The 20,538-nt window shown below is 41.0% G+C and overlaps 1 protein-coding gene across 5 annotated transcripts; it reads right to left on the bottom strand.

The window, feature by feature from the left end:
- Positions 1-3,472: 3,472 nt before the first annotated feature.
- Positions 3,473-20,519, bottom strand: TADA1 (transcriptional adaptor 1). 5 transcript variants are annotated; one of them, XM_064594387.1, is made up of 8 exons: positions 20,232-20,519; positions 15,219-15,310; positions 14,886-14,951; positions 10,606-10,703; positions 8,696-8,938; positions 7,305-7,456; positions 5,156-5,360; positions 3,473-4,706 (listed from the first exon to the last, which is right to left on the bottom strand). In XM_064594387.1, the coding sequence occupies exons 1-8, from the start codon at positions 20,303-20,305 to the stop codon at positions 4,554-4,556; spliced, it is 1,083 nt and encodes a 360-aa protein (XP_064450457.1). In that variant the 5' UTR covers positions 20,306-20,519; the 3' UTR covers positions 3,473-4,553. The 5 variants fall into 5 exon arrangements, with proteins under 5 accessions (XP_064450457.1, XP_064450459.1, XP_045733505.1 ...); XM_064594389.1 differs by having other exon boundaries at positions 5,156-5,337; XM_045877549.2 differs by having other exon boundaries at positions 5,156-5,318.
- Between the last annotated feature and the right edge of the window lie 19 nt (positions 20,520-20,538).

Here is a 20,538-nt window from a genome sequence, read left to right as displayed (position 1 = left end):
TTCAGATAGACTGGCCTGGTGCCGGCAGATGGCTTTTCTACAGACTAGGTTACAGTAAGATACAGGTTAAAATAAACTGCTGTTTTATTTATCTTCCCAATCTGGTTGGCAGCTAGAATTTTTCAGGGCCTTCTTTAAGGGCCCTATTTGTCATTATACTTAATGACAGGGCAGCATTTTAGTACACGAGCTTTTTCTCAGGCTGCCTGCACAAGTCACCATGAATTATCTGCTGTCTACATGGTACAAGGCTCATTGACTCATCTGATACTTGTTCTGTTGATTTCTTTAGTATTTTTGTCACAAGGGTATGAGAGGACATGGGCTTTTAGCCACAGCCGTTGCAAGACTTCTAATCTCCTTCTACCCTGCAGGAATAAATGGAAGATCTTTGAATTTTTACATTATAGTAATTTGCATTCCCACATAAGTTGTTATGAAAACATTCCTTCCAAGCTATCTGTACTACGAAAAAATATGCCAGGACCTTATAGACAAGGCCATTGCTAAAAATGTCATTCCAATGTCAGATCTGAGTAACAGGCTACCGTAACCACTTTTCCTCCCTGTAGACTCAGCTCATTTGTATATTATACTGTTCTTGGCCTCTTGAAACACCTATTTCTACTCAGGTACTCATTTTCCTATTAGTGATTCACCTTAAAACCAGTTTTCCTCCAAGCAGGCAGGGATATTGCACTTAGTTTCTGGTATCTGAATAACTTTTCGGTATTTGAATTGTTTCCCCATTTGCTTTCACCTGTACTAATTCTTTGTTATCTCAAATGGCATCCAAATCCAGCTACCTTTCATTCCAGAAGTTTCTATCCCCTCCACTTGGATTTAATTTGTCCTCCACTGTCCTGGTTCCTGGCCCTTCCTCTTCATGTCCTGTTTTACTTGTTTTGGGAGCTTAAATGATTTTATAAGACCTAATTTTGGGTTCCTGCATTGGAGCCATAGTTTTCTTACAGAGAAGAGTAGAAAATGGGTTCAACTCCTATTTCATTCCAGCAACATCTTGAGTCTCATCATCAGCTGATAGATGATGCCTTACAGGTTGCAATAGCACTGGAACTTTCCTAGAGTAATGGCTGTACTGTCAGGGTTTTTCTGGGCTCATTCTTCCACTGACTTAATTATGAGCTATGCTTAACAGAGTCCCAGTACAACTATTTTGCAGAACGGCTATTACCCTAGACTTACTATAGCACATATTGAGACATAGTTGTACTCCCTAGTAGATAGAAATTGACCCAACAATAAACTTTGATAATAAAGACAATAGGCTATGATGGTTTTATTTATTATTTACCTGCTAGCATTGTGAAAGGTCACACCTCAAACTGTGATTTACGCTTTATTCTCCATTCACGTTGGGGTGTGTGTGTGTCTGTCTGTATGTAATATCCTTGAATCAAAAAAGTGTTCATGGGATGGCAATATAAATGTTGGTGTCTGAAGACAAAGGAAAGAAAAATTACATATGTGGTTTTAAACTGAATTAAAAGTCCGGGGTGAGGGGCTGGAGGGAGGCCTGGCATGCATAGCTTTTTTCTTTCTTTTAACAATTTTATTTATTTGACAGAGAAAGAGGGAACACAAGCATGGCGGAGCTGGAGAGGGAAAAGCAGGCTCCCCGCTGAGCAGGGAGCCCGAAGCGGGGCTCAATCCCAGGACTGAGATCAAGACCTGAGCCAAAGGCAGACACTTAACCACTGAGCCACCAAGGTGCCCCATGAATAGCTTTTTTCCTCACTCAGTCATGTTTCAGATGCTCTCAGGGATGGTACGTTACCAAATCACATGAAGGAAATCCATAAAGGGATATTAGTCTCTTAAATGAGTGAAGGCATGCTAGCAAGTTGATGAACAGAGAAGAAAACTTAGTATCCTGTTTTCATAAATTTCTTTAAAAATGAAAGCATGAAGAACCTACATGCCCTTTCATGGTGTGCTTTTAGTCAAATTAGTCCTGACAATTTACTGTGCCCATAGATTCAATTAAGTAAGTAATCTACTATCCAAGAATAATCCAGACATTTTTTTTTTAAGCCATCAGAATCAAGTGCTGAACCCATTTGTTGGCCACAGCACATTAAGTCTGACCCCTAAAACCAAGCTTCCTTACCCTTATTCTACATCCTGGAGGCCTTTTAGCAAGAGCCAAAAATATGATAGAACACAGGCATTTATCTAATGGTCAGAGTAATCCTTTAGAAGTTAATTGTGGCAGGGCACCTGGGTGGCTCAGTCGGTTAAGCGTCTGCCTCCGGCTCAGGTCATGATCTTGGGGTCCTGGGATCGAGCCCCGCATCGGGCTCCCTGCTCAGCGGGGAGCCTGCTTTTCCCTCTCCAGCTCCGCCATGCTTGTGTTCCCTCTTTCTCTCTCTGTCAAATAAATAAATGAAATCTTAAAAAAAAGTTAATCGTGGAGTCCTGATGGCTTCAGGTGATGGTGGGGGTGGTGGTGTCTGAGGACGGGCTGCTTGGTTGATCACAGCAGGGGGCGGTCAAAGCGATGAGAATGTGTGCTGAGCCAGCACTCTGGGTGCCTGGTATAAAGTAAGGTGGGCCTTATCAAACCTGGTTTCCATAGTGATAACACCTGGAGCTAAAAGACAATTACTGACACTCCTGCAGGAAAAATCCGCTTTCTTCTGAGTCTGAAATTACCTGGTTTCTAACAGCTTTTTCCTCATGAGGAGAGTTATTTTTCTAAATGCTTGGTAATAAACAGTCACGACTTCACTCAGGATCTCACAGTTGGCAACAGAGTTGGAGCCAACCTTTGGTGGAACAGAGGTGTTCAAATCTTTCAGGGGCTCTCTTGAAAAATCCTAACTATCCCTCTACCTTCAACCCCATCTTTCCACTTTACAAAATGATTCTTGAGGAAAACCGGCATGGAAAGCAGATTTCCATGAAGGCCCAAAACATGAGGCAAAGGGAGTCCTCTGGTATCCTGCGGTCCCACCAGAGTAGGTGACTGTACAGATGTAGGCCACGTGCTAAAGAGCAGCAAGGGTCTGGACCTCCCCGGAAGCTATCACTGCAAGAGGCAGCAGGACATGGCTGAGGCTCCCGGCTGCTCTCCATGGAAGAACCCATGAAATCTCACACACACACTTAGCGTTAAGTCCCCAGATGTACAAATAGCCCAAAACAAAACCACTACATTCAGCTAGGTATCAGTCCAAATTCTTCTAAATCTGAAAAATGATCTAAAACTCTGAAGGACTTTTCAGACTTGTGCCAAGAACTGAAACTAAGGTGTTCAATTTTTCTCTTTAGTCTACACATCACAAAAGGAAGAAATGACATACCTAAGTTGGAACCCGTTCTTTAATGTTTCTCATCTAGCACATTCCTCTGAAAAGTCTGCTAAGATCTCATAGAGCAGGGCTTTTCAAACTTCTGTAGGAGGCAGTATTCCTTATATGTTTACTTTAATAAATACACAAAAGGAAAGTTTTCTCCCAAAAGGTTTATTTGTCACATTTAAAGTACAAAATCAAATACACAGACCCAAATACTGAGCCATGTATACATATATATACATAAACCACTTAGACCTACACAACCCATCTGTACATTCTAATATAACCACCAATACTATCTTTTGAGTAAAAAGCATCACCTCTAAAAAAACAAACTTTGTTATTAGTAACACTGCCAAATGTAAATTATTTTCACTTTATCATCTGATAAAGGAGAGAAACAGATATTGCATAGGAATTGGGGAATTTCTAAGTATAAATCCAGTATGTCTACATGGGCTTTTTAAAACATGTTCTATAGGAATAATCAACATATGAACTTGCCAATCAAAGTCTTTGGGCATATTAACTATAAAAGAAACTTAAGTTATGAGAAAAAAACTTTGTAAGGTTAATTAATTACATTCCAGGGTTTTTATTTTGGTTTTTAATGCAAAGAAAGGACTTTATTTTGTCTAACAGCACAGCATTTCCAGGTCCTATTCTCTATGGAGTTGTAATGAACTTTGGGGGAGATACCTCTATCTGTTAAGAATTAAACTGGTCACTAAAGGAGGTATATGATTTTTAACACTGTGTGGATTATTTTAGCCAAAATGCAAGAGCACAGTTATTTAGAAGAAAGGCAGAAATTTTAGGCTTGCTGGATACAGAATATATGCTGTCACTGAACACACAGATGTCCTGCTGATCATGGAGACTAAGTTATAACAGCTTCTTTGTTCTAGGAGGTCATCTACCTCACATGCAGACCACAGGATACTAAGCCTCAGATGCCTAAAAACATCTCTATTCCGGGCACAGAATTTTATCAGTGCTTACTCCCGTAACTGGGAACACATATATACATACAGAGATATGGGTCATTATCAAAGTCAGATTTCTATTAATGGCTTCACAGTAGCAACACAAAATGTACTCAGTGTCACATTTCCATAGGAAAATTTATATTTACACTATACACTTCAGTCTTGAAATGCGGGCCCAAAAAACATTCAATTCTCAATAACCAATGAATTTGCTGAGGGTCCCATACCCTCAAATCACCCTAATTTAGCAGAGCAACAGGCCTTCCTTGGCCGCCAGGCGCTGGCGGTGGACTTTGTCTTGCTGCAGTTCTTCATGATTGGGATGCCACAGTTTCATGATGATCCTTTCAATGTTGAGAGCATATACAGTATGTGTAGGAATGACTTCCCTGTGTACCTGTGATTAGAATATTCGCATGTGTCCAATTACATGTCAGTATATTTATTTTTCCAACATACAAAATTAAGAAGTAAGGGTTATATCAACAAAACACTCACACAAAAGATGCACAAACCTATCAACTATGAGCCAGAGCCTAATGAAGCTCCAACTAGATAACAAGAAAACAAAGAAAGAACAAGCTTCTGAAATAGGAGTAAGGGAACAAAAGGATGTTTTTCCTTTTCTTTCTTTCACGGGGGACATGGGGGCTGGGACAGGTAAGTTAGGAAGGAGGCCTGGGCCCTGGATTTGAAAAATGAGGGTAGCATTAATCGTTTTAATGACAAACTAAAAACTGAAAACCAAAACCAGGAAGAGGAAAAGCTACTGAATATCTTTGTAAACTCAAAGAAACTCTGCACCTACCCATAAATCTAGGTCAGCCTTAAGGGGCCGAGAGTTACCTGCAAAGCTTCGAACAGGTCGTACATGTTGACTGGAGGCACCGATGCGGGGAGAGTGTCCCCCGAGCAGGCCAGCAGGAGTGCGGCTTGCTGCTCCGCGTCGTCCGGGGGCGGGTGAGAAGCTGGGTTCAGACCAGCACACGGAGCAGAAAAGGCTGGAGGACTGAAAACAAAGCCAGGAACTAGGAAGGAGACAACTGAGCAACTAGAATAGAAATGGGCTTTAATACATCTTATTAAAAATATCTTAAAATGAAAGAGAAACCCAACTACAAATCCAATTATTTTTTAGCTAGTATATACATGAGTAGCCTGTAATTTTAATTTTCAAAGGCAGCCCATCTGTCAGGCCGGAAACAAAATGTACAGCAACTACATACACTTACACTCCTCTCTCTACAATGTTAAAAATATTTACTAAGCTCAGGATACTGAGCCAAAATGGTCTCCTGCCCTTAAAGTGCTTCTAGTCTGGGGGAAAAAAAAATAGACCTGAATTAAAGGAAAACGAAATTGAAAAACTGACTTGGGAGAGGAAGATAAAATGTAACTGGAGACAACAGGATTGAAAAATAACATGCAAGGAAAGAAGATAGAGCACAGAATAAGCAACAGGCAAAAATGGAGGATGGAGAAAATCCAAATCTTGCCAATTTCCCAAAACAGGACCCAGATATAGTATCAGCAGGGAAGTCAGGCATAATTTTTAAGTCCTAACACTGCAGGAGATGACCTATACAATTCTGAAGAACTTCCAGGAGGTAAAACAACAGTGAGGAGATACCTCAGATAAAAGCCCAGGCGGGGTATGAGCGTGGGTATGGGCATCAGACAAAGGCAGCCCTGTTGGGGAAACAAGCAGCTGCCAGCGAGGCAGAAGCCCTCCTGGGACTGGCCAGTGGGGGAGAGAGGGCAGCTCCGGAGGCCAGGCAGGGTCAGAGACATTGCTCCCAGCATTCAGCCACTAAAAGGAGCGCCCCCCCCCCCCCCGTTTTTGGTTTTATTTTTTCTAAAAAAGAATGACAAAAGAGAACAAATACCCCTACACAGATAGGCCTGAATGAGACTGAGAATGGAAATCTTCACATTTGGCAACCTAAATATAAGTAGTGAACCTAATTTAAGATGGTGCTCTTCAAACGGGGCCTTGTGAGCCATGGAAAGGTCTTTGGCCACGAAGGAGGCCCTGGTACAACCCCTCCACGTGCCGTCAACACCTTTGCTATGTCCAATTCTCTTCTCGGCTTTCCCAGCCTTCACGCTTTCCTACCACATCTTCTACCTTCCCTTCCTGTTAGTTCTGCACCCTCATCACTCCCACCAGCCTTCCCAGTTACACTTTTCTCTCTGAACTTGTACCTCCCTGTCATCTCCCTAACCAACCAGATAACTGGCACTCAAAGAAATTCAGTCACTTCAGTTACCACAAGAAAAATTACATCATTGCTTTTTCTTTCCCAAAGCCTTAAAATTTGGACTAAATTATTTGCAGGGAAGGAAGAAAGGAAGGTGGAGGGGTGAAAAGAGACAACACATGGATGAGAAGAAAGGTAATCCAGGTCATCTCATAAAGTGATGACTCAGGACATTACAAGTCCTGGGAGCCCTCCATGGAAGGTGGACAGAGGAATCCCAGAGCCTGGGGCCGAGACCGGGTCTGCCAAGAGCAATCTGATGACACTCAGCACAGGCCACTCTCTTGAGCTACAGCTACAGAAGCCACGTAAGGACGTAGAGAAACACCTCCCACCCCTCCTCCCGCCATCAAGATACCCAACGTTGACCCAACAATCACAGGCCATGCTTCTGACTGAGGGCTGGCCCACTTCTACCACCAGGCAGGTGCTGCCCCTTAGGAGCCATCAAAACGCACCGCCTCAGAGAACCATTCCATTCCACCTCAGAAAATGGGGGGCACTCACATTAAACCACATGTGGCAGCCTCTGCAATGTCACTTCGGATAAACAGCACCAAATAATTCACTAGTTATCATGCAAGGATGCAACTTAAGAAAATAAAACTGCACTGCTCTCAAAGGTACTTTAGACTTTACAGAAACATAATAACCAATTATTTAACAGGGGTCTAACACATAATAGTGTAGCAACTAGAAAGAATGGTTGCGAAATCACAAGAAACTTCATATACCTTTCTATTAAGTTGTTGTAAGCTACTACACTATTCTTCAGGTATGGCTGTGGGGTTACATTACTACCAAAGGCATATTTAAAATGACCATCACGTAACCGATAAGCTTTCCTTCTTGACACAACTGATGTCAATATATCTTTAAGGTGATTCTGTAAAAACAAGAAAGAAAAGAAAAATAGCATGAACTCCTGTTTAAAAGCAAATCATAAAACTTCCATTGACCAAAAAATGTTTACTAGCATTTAGTGGATGGAGATATGCGACAGGCTAGCATATGATGGAACCAACTGAAGGTTTACCAAAGAGCCACAGAGCCACACCAGAGTAGGAGGGTATAGGAAAGAGGGAGGTGTGCTATTTTTCTTTAGTTCTAGTTAATATGGGCTTGCTCTACATGAAATTTATTTAAAAAGTTATTTATATCTCTAAATTGGCTCCTCTCTCAAAACAGAATTTTCAGATAGCTTTAAAGAGAAGTACAAAAATAAATACATGGAATTTTTAAAAGGAGGCAAACTACCTTGAAATCTGGTTTAAAATAGGAAAAAAGTTTCAAGATCTAAGATTTATTGGTTATAATGCCCAATCTACTAAAATCCTTGCATGAAAAGAACGTTGGCTCTCTCAAAAGCCACATATACAGCAGATATACAGGAAATAAGCAAAAAATTAGGTATTTAATACCTCTTATGAGAGCCAAGTACATAAGAGAGGAATGGAAAATGTCTGTGAAAATAAAGAGACAGAGCTGGTCCCAGTCCACTAGTAGTAACAGGGGAGTTTTAAACTATACCAGTAAGATCATCTCATATGATGAGGACTTAATGATATACTCTGTCATTTCCACACAGAATTCATCCAATGTTTACAACTTCATGATCTATAGCTATTATGATCTTCGAGGTATATGTGAGGAATTGGAGGCCCCAAGTATTGGGAATTACCCAGTACCACCTGGCATACCTGTACACTATAGAACCCAATATATTCTGTCAAATAACTAAATGAATAAAGTGAATGGATCAAACAGTGTGCTGAGGCAAGAATCCCACTGTTTAGGCACGAAATCTAATGCTCTTTAAATGCTTAAATGCCGTGCCACAGCAAACATCAGTGATTTTAATCTTTAGGATTCTCAATCTTTTTTTTTTCCCCCTTAAAAACTGTTCCCCTGTTAAATTAAACACCAAGTTAAGCAGAAGTGTTATGCCATAATTAACCTCTCTGAAGAGCTTAGTCTGTTCACTGAAGGCAACCGCCTGGACCATGAGGTGTTTCTCTCCTCAAAAGAAAATAATTTCAGGATAACAATTCTGAGATGGCGACATTTTGGTTCTTTTCTTGCAGTCCCAACTTTCAACAACACACACAAGCTCGTTACATCCAACCTGTAAGATTGTTTCTGCCACCAGCAAACCAACCTCCACCGCATAGACAACCGCTGAGACCGCCTCCTCGGTGACGTTGTCCAACCCGTGCTCGTAAGCAGTCACTATCATCCTCCCTTCAAGCTGACCCCGAGTGGGAAGCATCATTGTGTGGGAACAAAGTTTCAAGTCATCATCATCTTGGGGATCCTTTGCCACAAACTGCTGGGCTCCCGAGAGGGGATTTTGAGGCTGGAATCTATGCTATGGGTAAGAAAACTTTTCAAAATTATTCATCACAGTGGCAAGTAGTAAGACAAACAAAAGTAACCAATTTATTGGACTTGAGATCCCAGAAATTAAGGCCACCAAAGCCATACCACAGGGGTTAAAAAAAAAAGTAACTCATGCACAAATAATCACAGATTCACACCCATTACATAGTAATAATGAAGACATGAATTAAGGGGAATAATGGTAGTATGCACAGTTTATTCTATTCAATTAATACCTTGGTAATCACAGAATATATGGCTCTGTGCTAAAAATTACAATTAGGGGAAAGGAGAAGATATAAAACTATTTTCAAACAAGTCAGAGCATTTTAAGTATACTCGTAAGTAAGCAAGTTCTGAAAGTAGAAATATATAGTAATACTCCAATTATGCTCTAAAAAGTCTAGCCAACCAACATGACAGATCTAATAACAGGTATTCCAAGAGAACACCAGACTCTGTAACTACTTTATATCATCTTCTACTTAAAATCCTCAACACACAATCTCATTAAGACACAGTCATTCTCATTATTTAAAATAGTTTTTCTCAGGGCGCCCGGGTGGCTCAGTTGGTTAAGTGCCTGTCTGACTCCTGATTTCGGTTCAGGTCATGATCTCAGAGTCATGAGATTGAGCCCCAAGTAGGGCTCTGCGCTCAGCAGGGAATTCGCTTGAGATTCTCTCTCCCTCTGCCCCTCCCCCTGCTTGCAGGAGCGCGCGTGTGCTCACTCTCTCTCTCTAAAATAAATAAATCAATCTTAAAAAAAATAAAATAAACCAGTGTTTCTCAATCTTTTCCCACCCATAAAGCTTCTGCCTTCCTCGGGTAGATTCAGATAGCCCATCTGTATTCTCCTTCATCAGTGGGAGATGTGCTGTTGGTAGCGAACATGACCTGTCCCTGTTTGAAGTTTGTATTACAAAAGAAACACTGGCTGTTTTTCCATTTTCCAAGTATAAAACTGTATTTTATAGCAAACATCCCTTTTTAAACCAAGGTATGCCTCTCTGGAGATACTGATGCCCTCCAGATTGAATATGATTGATAGAAAGCACAGAGCAAAGGTAGAAACATGTTTGTTGATGTTAATCAATAAACCTATCAACACCCAGTCAAATCTATAAAAGGAATACTTTTGAGAAACTTCCTTCCCCAAATACAAACAAAAAAGCAAGTTATGCTAAAATGTTTACAAATTTTATAGCCAAACACCTTCATGACTTCTCTGCTGATGCCCAAAGGCTCAGGGCCTAGCTGGGCATCACCAGGATCCTACCGGAGGCCTCCAGGCATGCCGGAGCCACGGAACAGAAGTCTTCAATGTAAGAAACATTATTCATTCCAGAAAAATATTTAAGAGAAGAAAGAATACAGGCATACTTTTTGAATCACTAAAAAATCATTAGGTACTAAGGAAAACATATTAATATTTATGTAATAACAAACTAGAATTATAAAAATTCAGACACTTGGGACTCACAGTCTTTGAAACTCTCATCAACTTCAAATACAGTAACATTTTTCCTCCTTGAATCATGCCCTTTTTTTCAACTCTACTACCAGTATTTTAAGATTTATTTAAAAACTAAAGCCAGTTTCATCACACCAGCATTTAAATCAGTTGTTATCAAGATCTATTGAGTAACAACCTACATCAAATTTCTGACGAACAGAAGAAAGCTTTTTCTTCCCCTTTGGTTTTCCAGGTTTAGCTGCAGAACCCCCCGTCCAGGGCAAAGATCCAGCACCCTCTGTGAGAGAGAAAAATCATAACCATAAGAGAAAATAATGACAGTTGTCAACTGCCAAGTTTGGTTTCATTTTGGGCTAAAAAAGTATGGAATGCTCAAGTAATGAAAATACATAATAAATGCTTAAATTCAGATCTTCTCTTTCTACTTTCTAAACAAAAGTATGAATCCTCTCAAATCACATTTTTTTCAGCTGTTACCAAAATTATTCCTTTATAAAGACAAATTTGTTTTCCATATTTTAATTAATGTTTATTGGGTGCTTTGTTTGCTTATGAGTAGCAGTAGTATCAAAAAAGGACAGAATTTTCTAGTTCAAAATGGCAAACAGAGCACATGAATTTATCTCCTCTCTCTTCCAAGACCCCACTAAAAATGGTAATAGTGGAAAGTAAACAGCACATATCCACAATGGTGACAAAAAGGAAGATGAGTGAAACAAGATGAGATCTCAACAAATTTCAACAATGAGCTAAAAAGGTGCTGAATTACAAGCAGACACATGGAAGCCGTAGCCCAGCAGAACCTAGGCTAGGTAAGGTTGGGAAATGCAGAAACCAGTCAACCTGTGTGGCAGAAACCCACAAAAAATCTGGATTTGGAGAAGGTAAGTACAGTGGAAACCAGGGAGGGATCAGTAAAGCTAAAAACAAGATTAATGGAAGGGCTATACTAAAAATCATCTACACAAACCCCTTCCCTCACCACTAGCAGTGGGCTCAGTACAAAATAAAAATGCAGGGTCTTTTGTTCAAATATTTACAATTTTAAAACAACCACAGTAGAGCACTAAGCCAAGTATGGGGTCCTTCTGAGTTCATGGGCAGTTCATAGGCCCCGAAGCTAGCCCTGCTCATGTCCATACATAGTGCAGTATTTATAGCAGCAGGGGGGAGGGGGAGAGGGAGCAAGAGAATGAAGACTCTCCTCTAGTTAAACTGAACAAAATTTCTGGGATTTACTAAGGTAGTTGGTAGGGATGTTGGCACCCTAGAGCACAACTCTCTGCGTGCTGGCATTTGAGAGACACCAGTTTAGCTGGCCTCCTGTCAGCTCACTTTAAAACAAAATCCCCAGGCATTGTATGCTTCATTCTTAAACATGATCAGCAGACATTTGACGATAATCTGTAACATGATCAGAAAGACCAAGCTAAACAAACAGAAAATAGAGGTCCCAGATTAAAGAATTCAGGCAACAAAAAGGACCTCAAATAATTTCTAACTGGTATCTTCAGAGAAGTTTGAAAAGATGTATATCCATAAAACAAAAAGAAGTATTATAAAAATTGCTGAATTAAAGAATGCATTGGCGGGGGGCGGGGCTCGGTGGCTCAGTCGGTTAAGCGTCTGCCTTCAGCTCAGGTCATGATCCCAGGGTCCTGGGACTGAGTCCCACATCAGGCTCCCTGCTCAGCAGGGAGTCTGCTTCTCCCTTTCCCTCTCCTTCTGCTGCTCCCCCTGCTTGTACTCTCTCTCTCCTTCAAATAAATAAATAAATAAAATAAAATAAAAATAAATAAAATAAAAAATAAAATAAATAAAATATTAATTAAAAAAGAATGCACTGGACAGAAAGAGTTGAGGAAATCTCACAAACACAAAGCATTAAGACAGATGTCTAAAATCAGTAAATCCAGAAAGAGATTTAAGCTCCAGTGAGGAGCTATCAAAGTCCTACCAGAAGAACAAGAAACAAAGTAGTTGTCTTTGAGAACAAGTCTAGGAGTGGGAAGAAACTTCTCATTATCAGACCTTCTGTATCATTTCTTTCTAACCCTAAGTGTATGTATATATAGTTTAAAGAAAAAAAAAAAAAATCAAAGTAATCCAAGCTCATTACAGGACACTTGAAAAAATTACCCCCAAAACTTTTATAAGACAGAAAAAAAAAAAAAAAACACCACTCATCATCTAAGCAATGACATTATTTCCATCTTGATGTTTTTTGAAGAATGAGTTTTTAAAGCTTTAAAAAAAACACTCCAAGTTTGTCAGTTAAAAAAAAGGGCTGTTTGGACACTTATCATGATGAGCACCTGAGTACTGTACAGAAGTGTTGAATCACTATATTGTACACCGGACACTAATGTAACACTGCATGTAAACTAGACAGGAGTTAGAAGGGGCGGGGGGAGAAGTGCTTGGGAAGTCAAGTTCCTCCTCCCCACCTCGTCAAATGTCTCACTGATGAGGACAGCCAATCACAGAAGGTTCCCAGAGAAACCGACTTGTGCTGGATGGCCTGGCTGTTAGGTGTTCACATTCCAAGCGAGGAGGCCCAGCACAGTGAGGAAGGACTGACTGACAACAAGGACAGTTTTCCAGCGGCAGGCAGATTTCAGTGGGAATCCAACACTTCCACTTACTGGCTGGATAAGGTGTCAGTTAAGTTTTGCTTTCATTTCTTTTTGTCTTCTCTGAAGTTTGTTTCCTAGTCCATAAAAAAAGAGGCTAACCCTTACACGAAAGAGTTGTTGCGAAGTTTAAAAAGAGCGCACAGTGTCTGTTGGCACTGCGGTCACTCGGTCAATATTATTAAAATCATCCTTGCTGCCTAGCTTAGAACAACAGAAAACCCATCCCTAAGTATTATACATACCAAGAACTATTTCTCTATTTCACTTTTAATAGAAATCATCTCTTTGTCGCCAGCAACTATTAATTTCATTTTGAGGAAATATATTCTGGGTGTCGGACAGAGAAATAACCTCTCAAATTCCACATGCTTCATCATTTATTTTAAAATCACCACTAACAAACATTCCTGAATATCAAAGGCTTTATTTAGTTAGAGTCAGCCACTTAACATTTACTAACACCACTTCGTATTTGTTCGGCACTTTTTAATTTCAAGGGCACTTTTTCACATGTTCTTTCGTCCGCTTTTTTATATCTATCTATAGGGCAAATGTTACTGTATTTTATAAATGTGAAAGCTAAGAACACCCAATAATTAACTATACCACCTAAGCTAGCGGCAAAACCTAAACTTGAACCTAAGTCTCTTGACTCCCATCAACCAGGGTTTTTACTCCCAATCATACCACTCACCTTTTGCACATATGCCCCTTTAGAATATACCTACGTAAAAAGCAAGGTCTAGTTCTCACAATGTTGGCTTTCCTGATCAAATTACATTTTACACAAAGGAGTGGGCCATCTTTCTGATCTCACTAGCTGAAGTCCACCTCTATCTAAAGAAAACACAACATCAGAAATCTGACACATGTAACAATGTCCAGCAAGGGGCAGTGTGGGGTAAGGGAAGCAGCCCCTACTAACCCCACTCTCCATAAACAAATGCTCACTGTTTACCACTCTACACCAACGACAACTTCTTGGGAGTGTGCAGGACTTGGACTTGAGGAGATTGTGTCTGAATTCTTTATCACACAGTAGAGCTTAGCAGAGAGAAACAACAGAAAGTACTAGTAGTCACTTCTACATAAAGATGACCGTCACAATCACCATGGGTCCTTTAAAAACAAAAATATTCAACTTAATCTACAGCAGGAGGTACCTATAAAACCAAGTTTTTAACAAGAGCTCAGGACAAGTTTAATTGTAAGGCAAATTTTTAATGTATTTAATTCTTTATTTTTGACTACTTGATTAAAATAAGATGGTTGAAAGAAGTGACTTGCACCACTTAAGCTCCAAAAAATTAGGGGCAAAGCAGTCACTGTTTCTCTCTATACCTATCCAGGGTGAAGTGGCAGAATTAGCTTCTACCTACCTCCCCCAAAAGCTGCAGCTCTAACCTTCCAGGTGCTACTACCTTACTTGAGAATACAAGTGAAAGTCAGGTTTTCACCATGTGGTTGCCCCTCCACCGAATCCTACGTCACCTTCTCTCTATTGTGGAAACTCTCTCCTAACACTGGCTGCCCTCAGCTTCTCCATCCTGACCGCCCACCCTCTTCCTCACTCGTCTTTCATTTAAGTAACTGAAAATCAAGCTGAGTGGACAGTAAAGACCAAAAGTCAATATAAGCGCAGGGAAATCACCTGCACAAAGGTTCTATAAAACAATCTGTACCTACATAATAAATGTTTTCTTCTGAGCAGTTCAAAGACCATTTCATTTGCAAACAACAGATGTGTCTGTTAAAGGAAGCTAAAGCCCAGTGCTCCATGGCTTTGCTAACTGACATCCCTGGAAATATTTCCACTCCCTTACCTGGTGTAGACACCAAAATCTGACAACGCGTAAGAATAGCCAGGAGGAAATCGTTGTGAGAATGGACTGAAAAAGGGAAGATTATCACAAATCAAATACAAAATATTTAAAACATAAGGAAACCATTATTTAACTTTGGATTATCCCCTATCCTGCCATTCTTTACACTTTAAACATCCATATTATTAAAATAATCTTACACACCACTAAAAACCCAATTTTATTTTTTTAAGTGAGAAGACTACAAAATGTATTGCAATTACTTATTTGCCATTTATTCAAATCTGGGAAAACTTCAGAACAGTAAAATAACTCCCCAGATAATTATTTTACCATTATCCTGTGTGAGAAGTCTATGAGCTTCAAGGTCAAACTCTTCTTTGCTGATCTTCTGCTTGAACCACAACTTTAAGTTAGCCCAGTATCTGCAAAGGCAGAGGCAGTATTAAGAACCAAGGGGTCTGCTTCTTTCCCAAATTCACCTTACCTGCTCCGAAACCCAGGGAAGGAAATTTTGCATTCCCTACTGAATAATGAGCTGAGTTGTGCTCCTCCCCCCAAATTCATATGTTGAAGCCCTAGTCCCCCCAGCACCCAGGAAGTGACTGTATTTGGAGACAAAGCCTTTAAAGAGGTAATTAAATTAAAATGGCGTCTTCAGGATGGGCCCTAGGCCCATGTGATGGGTATCCTTGTAAGAAGAGATTAGGACGGACACACACACATACACACATACACACACACACACACCAGACAGTGGCCAGAGATTAGGACACACACACACACACACACACACACACGACAGTGGCTATCTACCTGCTAAAGGGAGAGGTCTCAGAAAAAAACAACCCTGATGACACCTTGATGTCAGACTTCAGCCTCCAGAACGATGAGAAAACAAATTTCTGTTGTTTAAGCCACCCCATCTGTGGTATTTTGTTATGGGAGCCTTGAAAACCAATACGCCTAGGAATCAGAATACCAACAGAAGGAGAAGGAAGAAAAGTTTTTCCCAAAAGGGACTGACAGGTAGGCCCATAATTGGGCTCATGAATCAGTCAAAAGCCACAGCTGTACCTTTCCTTCCTCTCTGTTAACTTTCTAAAAGACCTACCCTCCAGAATCCTACATTTAAGATTTATATTTTAAAAGTATTATTATTAAAAGTATTAACTTTTAAATATTAATTTCAAATACACTAATTTTCTAATTATTAACTATAGTTAATAATACTCTATTGTATATTTGGAAGTTGCTGAGAGATCTTAAAAGTTCATAAGAAAAAAACTTCATAGTCTGTATCATGACGGTTTTAACTCCTTACTGTGATGATCATTTTGCAATATATTTAGAATATTTGTTATACACCTGAAACTAATATAATGTTATATGTCAATCATCCCCCAATAAGAAAAAATTATATTTTAAAAGGTGTATGTGTTTTATGGGTTTGGAAGTGGTCATTAATACTGATCCTGGTAACCTCCTTCCTTTCAAATGAACTCAAGTTTTAATCTAACTGGCTGAAGTATTGAGTACCTAAAACACCTCACCACAAAGAAAATACCTGTGGATATGAGAAACTTAGTGGTTTTTAAAGTGAAAACCAACCACTAATCATAAAAGGTACCAGTTAACTAGCAGGAAAAAAAAAAAAAAGATTTGACCCTTTATACCTTAATATTAGAAATAGGAGTAAAATACGACTTTTCACATCCACAGCCTTTGATTCTGTGTTTAAGGAAGCTGCTCCCTGCTCATGAAACAGAATTAAAAATTACTCAGTCCAGGGCGCCTGGGTGGCTCAGTTGGTTAAGCGACTGCCTTCGGCTCAGGTCATGATCCCGGGGTCCTGGGATCGAGTCCCACATCGGGCTCCCGGCTCAGCGGGGAGCCTGCTTCTCCCTCTGACCCTATCCCCTCTCATGCTGTTTCTCTCTCTCAAATAAATAAATAAATAAAATCTTTAAAAAAAAAAAAAAAATTACTCAGTCCATGTCTTACAATCACTTTCAATTCACACTTAGCTACTTTCTGATGCTCGAGTTCCTGACAGAAAAGAAAAAAAAAAGATGGTTTAATGCTCTCACTGCCTTATTACACCCATGGCAGGGCTTCTCCTGAACACAGATTAGCTTCAAGTCATTTAGTATGTGTCTCTGTATCTAACCGGCCATGTATGCATGTAACCTCATGCAAAGCTTTGGGTTCACATGCATTCTTTTTTTCCAGGAGAAAACTATAAGCTTTAAGGGAGTCAAAGTTGCCCAAGACCCATTTCACTCAACAGCAAAATATGTTTAGTTTTAGAGTTTGGCACGACTTTTCACCTGATACTCCTACACTCGTTAGTCAATAACTTCCCAACAATGGACACTTAAATGCTTTTTTTTTTTAAAGACAGGAACAATTATGAAATGAAATTAAAGCTCCACAGAAAAAACAAGTCTTTTCCAAGCCCATTCTATCCAACAAAAGATAGTAACAGGAGACAAATTTCGTTACTTAAAAGCCCCGTGTCACTATTTTACAAGAAAGATGCAAATGTATTTGTATTTTGAGTGTGAACTTGTAAGTAAAACAAGGCTCTATCAGGAAGCTCTACCAACATGATACTACCTATCTTCTCCAATGGCAAACTTTCTAGCCCAAATAGCGAGCATCCCTTCCAAGATTTGGAAGACCTGCTCCCCAATCCCAGTCTCTGTGTTACCTTGCTGTATAGCTATGAACAAATAACTGTTTTCCTCAACAGTTGGGGAAAAAATTAGTCAACCTCTATGAAGGTGAGGATGATGGAAGAGAAATGTAAGTGGGTCAGACTAGGAAGCACTGAAGATACGTAGAGAAAACTAAATAACATGATCAAGTCACCAAAAAATCCAACACCTCTCTAAACAGGACACTCTCCTGGGTATCACACAAAGTGAGTAAATTGGCAAAGGCATGTCCTTCTAGAAGCTGATGTGGGCATGCAACCTGACATAAAGGCACTTGGACCACTAGATAAATAGAAAACAACTCTTCTCTGGATTCCTTATACACTCACTCTGTTCTACCTACCACCAAGGACCATGTTTGAATAGCCAAGTTATATAAACCAAAGCAAACTACTCATGGAAGAAATATGAGAAAATACTATATAGCAACATTATAGAGTGTTCAACCAAGAGACACTTTTTAAGGAGCAGGAGGGAAAAGACAGTGAGAGAATGGAAAAATACAGAACAACACTGTGCCATTAACTATTCCTGGCACCGAAGCATATTTTGATTGCATTGTTAGTGGAGATTCACGCTACAGATGCACCAAATTCAGCCTTAGCACCTATATTTGACCAACATCTGATAACCAGCATTGGCCTTTAAAGACCAAATAGAAAATACTAACTTCAAATTTCTGGCAACCCTGTGTGATATGTGTGGGATCACAGAAGTCACCATCACATCTAATCAGTAAATCACACACAGCCAGGTCTTGCAAATTTATTAGAGTATGGAAATACTTTCAAATACTTTAAGCATCCTAGACATAACAGTAAAAAGTCAACTGTGCTTAAAAATGTAAATTTTAGCAGTGTTACAAAAGTAACAAAGTATAGTATTTAATGAATTGTGAAAACTGTTAATTTTACCTATTAAAATAATTAATTTTCAATTAATTAAGCAAAGAAATTGACAGTAAACATGAATATTAAAATGTAATTTTAGGTAGAATACTTTATCTTTGGGAGTCAATAAATGTTCAGAAAAATTAAATAATGATGCCAAAAAAATAGATTGGGATTTTAATGCTAGTGTCTGTAGAAGTTTAACGTTCACGATATTAAAATAATCTTTAAGAATTATATTTTGTTTGGGGCGCCTGGGTGGCATAGTTGGTTAAGTGTTAGACTCTTGATTTCGGCTCAGGTCATGATCTCAGGGTGACACTGAGCCCCAGGACAGGATCGGGATCAGTGTTCAGGCACGGAGTCCGCTTAGCATTCTCTCTCCCCCTCCAGCTCGTGCTCTCTCTCTCTCTCTCTCTCAAATAAACAAATAAATCTTTAAAAAAATTATATTTTGTTTCTAGTTATTCTGTTTAGGCCATGAGTGTTTCAAAAAGTCTTCCATGGGAATTCTGCATATCTTGCCAGGATAAAAAGCAGAATGTCAACTCCACCACCTCAAAACTTCACAGAAAGGAAAAATTCCAAAATGATGTATGACAGCCAAGTAACTTCAATCTAGTTATAACAAAGACTATAAAGAAAAAAGAGAAGAAGAAAGTGTCCCCCAAATGCCTTGCTCCTTCAGCAACATTTCTGAGTGACCATCTACTGTGTAATGCAAATGTGTGGAATATCACAGAAGCCACCTAGCAGCAACAACGCAGGCATTACAATTTTAAACATTTAAGATTTGCTTCCTATATTTTTAAAAAATAAAATTGTAATAACGATTCGTGTTCTGAAAACTTCCAAACCCGTCCTCCTACTTCAGAAATACATTATTTGGCTTCGGCCTCGGCTGAGCATGGTTCGTACATCCCGCCATGCAGCGTGTGCCCTGCCTGCGTACTCGGTCCCCCGCTCTGGCCCAGGTCTGGCTGGGTGCAGGTTCCTTTGGAACCCCTTGTAAGGTTTCAGTGCCAGGACTCAGGCACGAGAGGCCTAGCATAACCTCTCTGGATCTCAGTCTTCACATCCATCAAACGGGAGCAACAACCGTACCTACCTCACATCTCTGCTGTGAGGCTTAGATGAGACAGTACATTTAGAGCGCTTAAAAGGTGTTCAAATAACGTCCGCTACTGAGATCATCACTGTAACCGCAGTGGTGCTCGGCACGTTACCGGAGGGTCTGTCCGCCTTCCGAAATTGCTGTCAGTGCTCTACAACGCAGGGTCTACACATCCCCCGACCTCAAGAAGCTTCCGCCTCCAAGAAGCCCTCCAGGGGCGGGCCGCCCCGCGCCGTGCCCGCTCCAGCCGGGGCGCGTCGGGCTCCCGGTCACTCGGCCCGGGGCAGGCCTCACGCGTCCCGAACTCAGCGCAGGGGCCCGCAACCGTTCAGTAGGCCCTTGGGCGTGGAATGCGCCTCTCCCGCCCCACCCCGGGCAGAGAGTCCCGGGCGAAGGCGCCCGCCCGAGCCCCGAGGGAGCCAGGGAGGCCCGGCCCCTGCGGCTGGGCGAAAACGGGTTGCACGCCCGGCTCTGGCCCGAGAAACCCGGAGGCCCCGCCGCCCGCGACGCGAGGCACCACAGGCCTCGGGGCGGCGAGGGGCGTCTCCAGGGCGGGTCGGCAGCCCGAAGCCAGGGGAGCACCGGCGCGGAGACCTGGAGGCTGCGCCAGAACAGCTCTTACTGTTTCACGTTGTCCCCCAGGGCCTCGCTCAGGTTCTTCTTGGCCGCCTCCAGCTCGCTCACAAAGGTCGCCATTGCTCCCCACGTCTCAGCCCGACCGCAGACGGCTCTGCCACAGTGACCAACAACCGAAAAACCAATTCGGCGAGAGTCGGCGCTGGAGGCTCGGTCGGCTCCGGTCTGTCCCGCCCCCAGTCGCTCAGAAGACGTTTATTTGGTTTTCGGCTCCGCCCGCCTTCCTGAAGAGAAAGTGAGGAGGCAAATTCGCTGTTTTCTCAGTCGTCCTCCTCCCGCCCCTTCGAGTCACG

Source organism: Mirounga angustirostris, unplaced genomic scaffold (genome assembly GCF_029215605.1).
Source record: "Mirounga angustirostris isolate CCGP_5_RB_7025 unplaced genomic scaffold, mMirAng1.0.hap1 SCAF_6, whole genome shotgun sequence".
In the NCBI taxonomy this organism is placed as follows: domain Eukaryota; kingdom Metazoa; phylum Chordata; class Mammalia; order Carnivora; family Phocidae; genus Mirounga; species Mirounga angustirostris.
This window is presented reverse-complemented; position numbering and strand designations above follow the sequence as displayed.

Excerpts from the sequence above, each read along its gene's own strand:
- TADA1 (XM_064594387.1), bottom strand. The coding sequence starts at position 20,305 with ATGGCGACCTTTGTGAGCGAGCTGGAGGCGGCCAAGAAGAACCTGAGC. Across the intron at positions 15,311-20,231 it reads CTGGGGGACAACGTGAAACA|ATACTGGGCTAACTTAAAGT; the intron begins GTAAGAGCTGTT and ends CTGCCTTTGCAG. Across the intron at positions 4,707-5,155 it reads ACCTGTTCGAAGCTTTGCAG|GTACACAGGGAAGTCATTCC; the intron begins GTAACTCTCGGC and ends TTCTAATCACAG.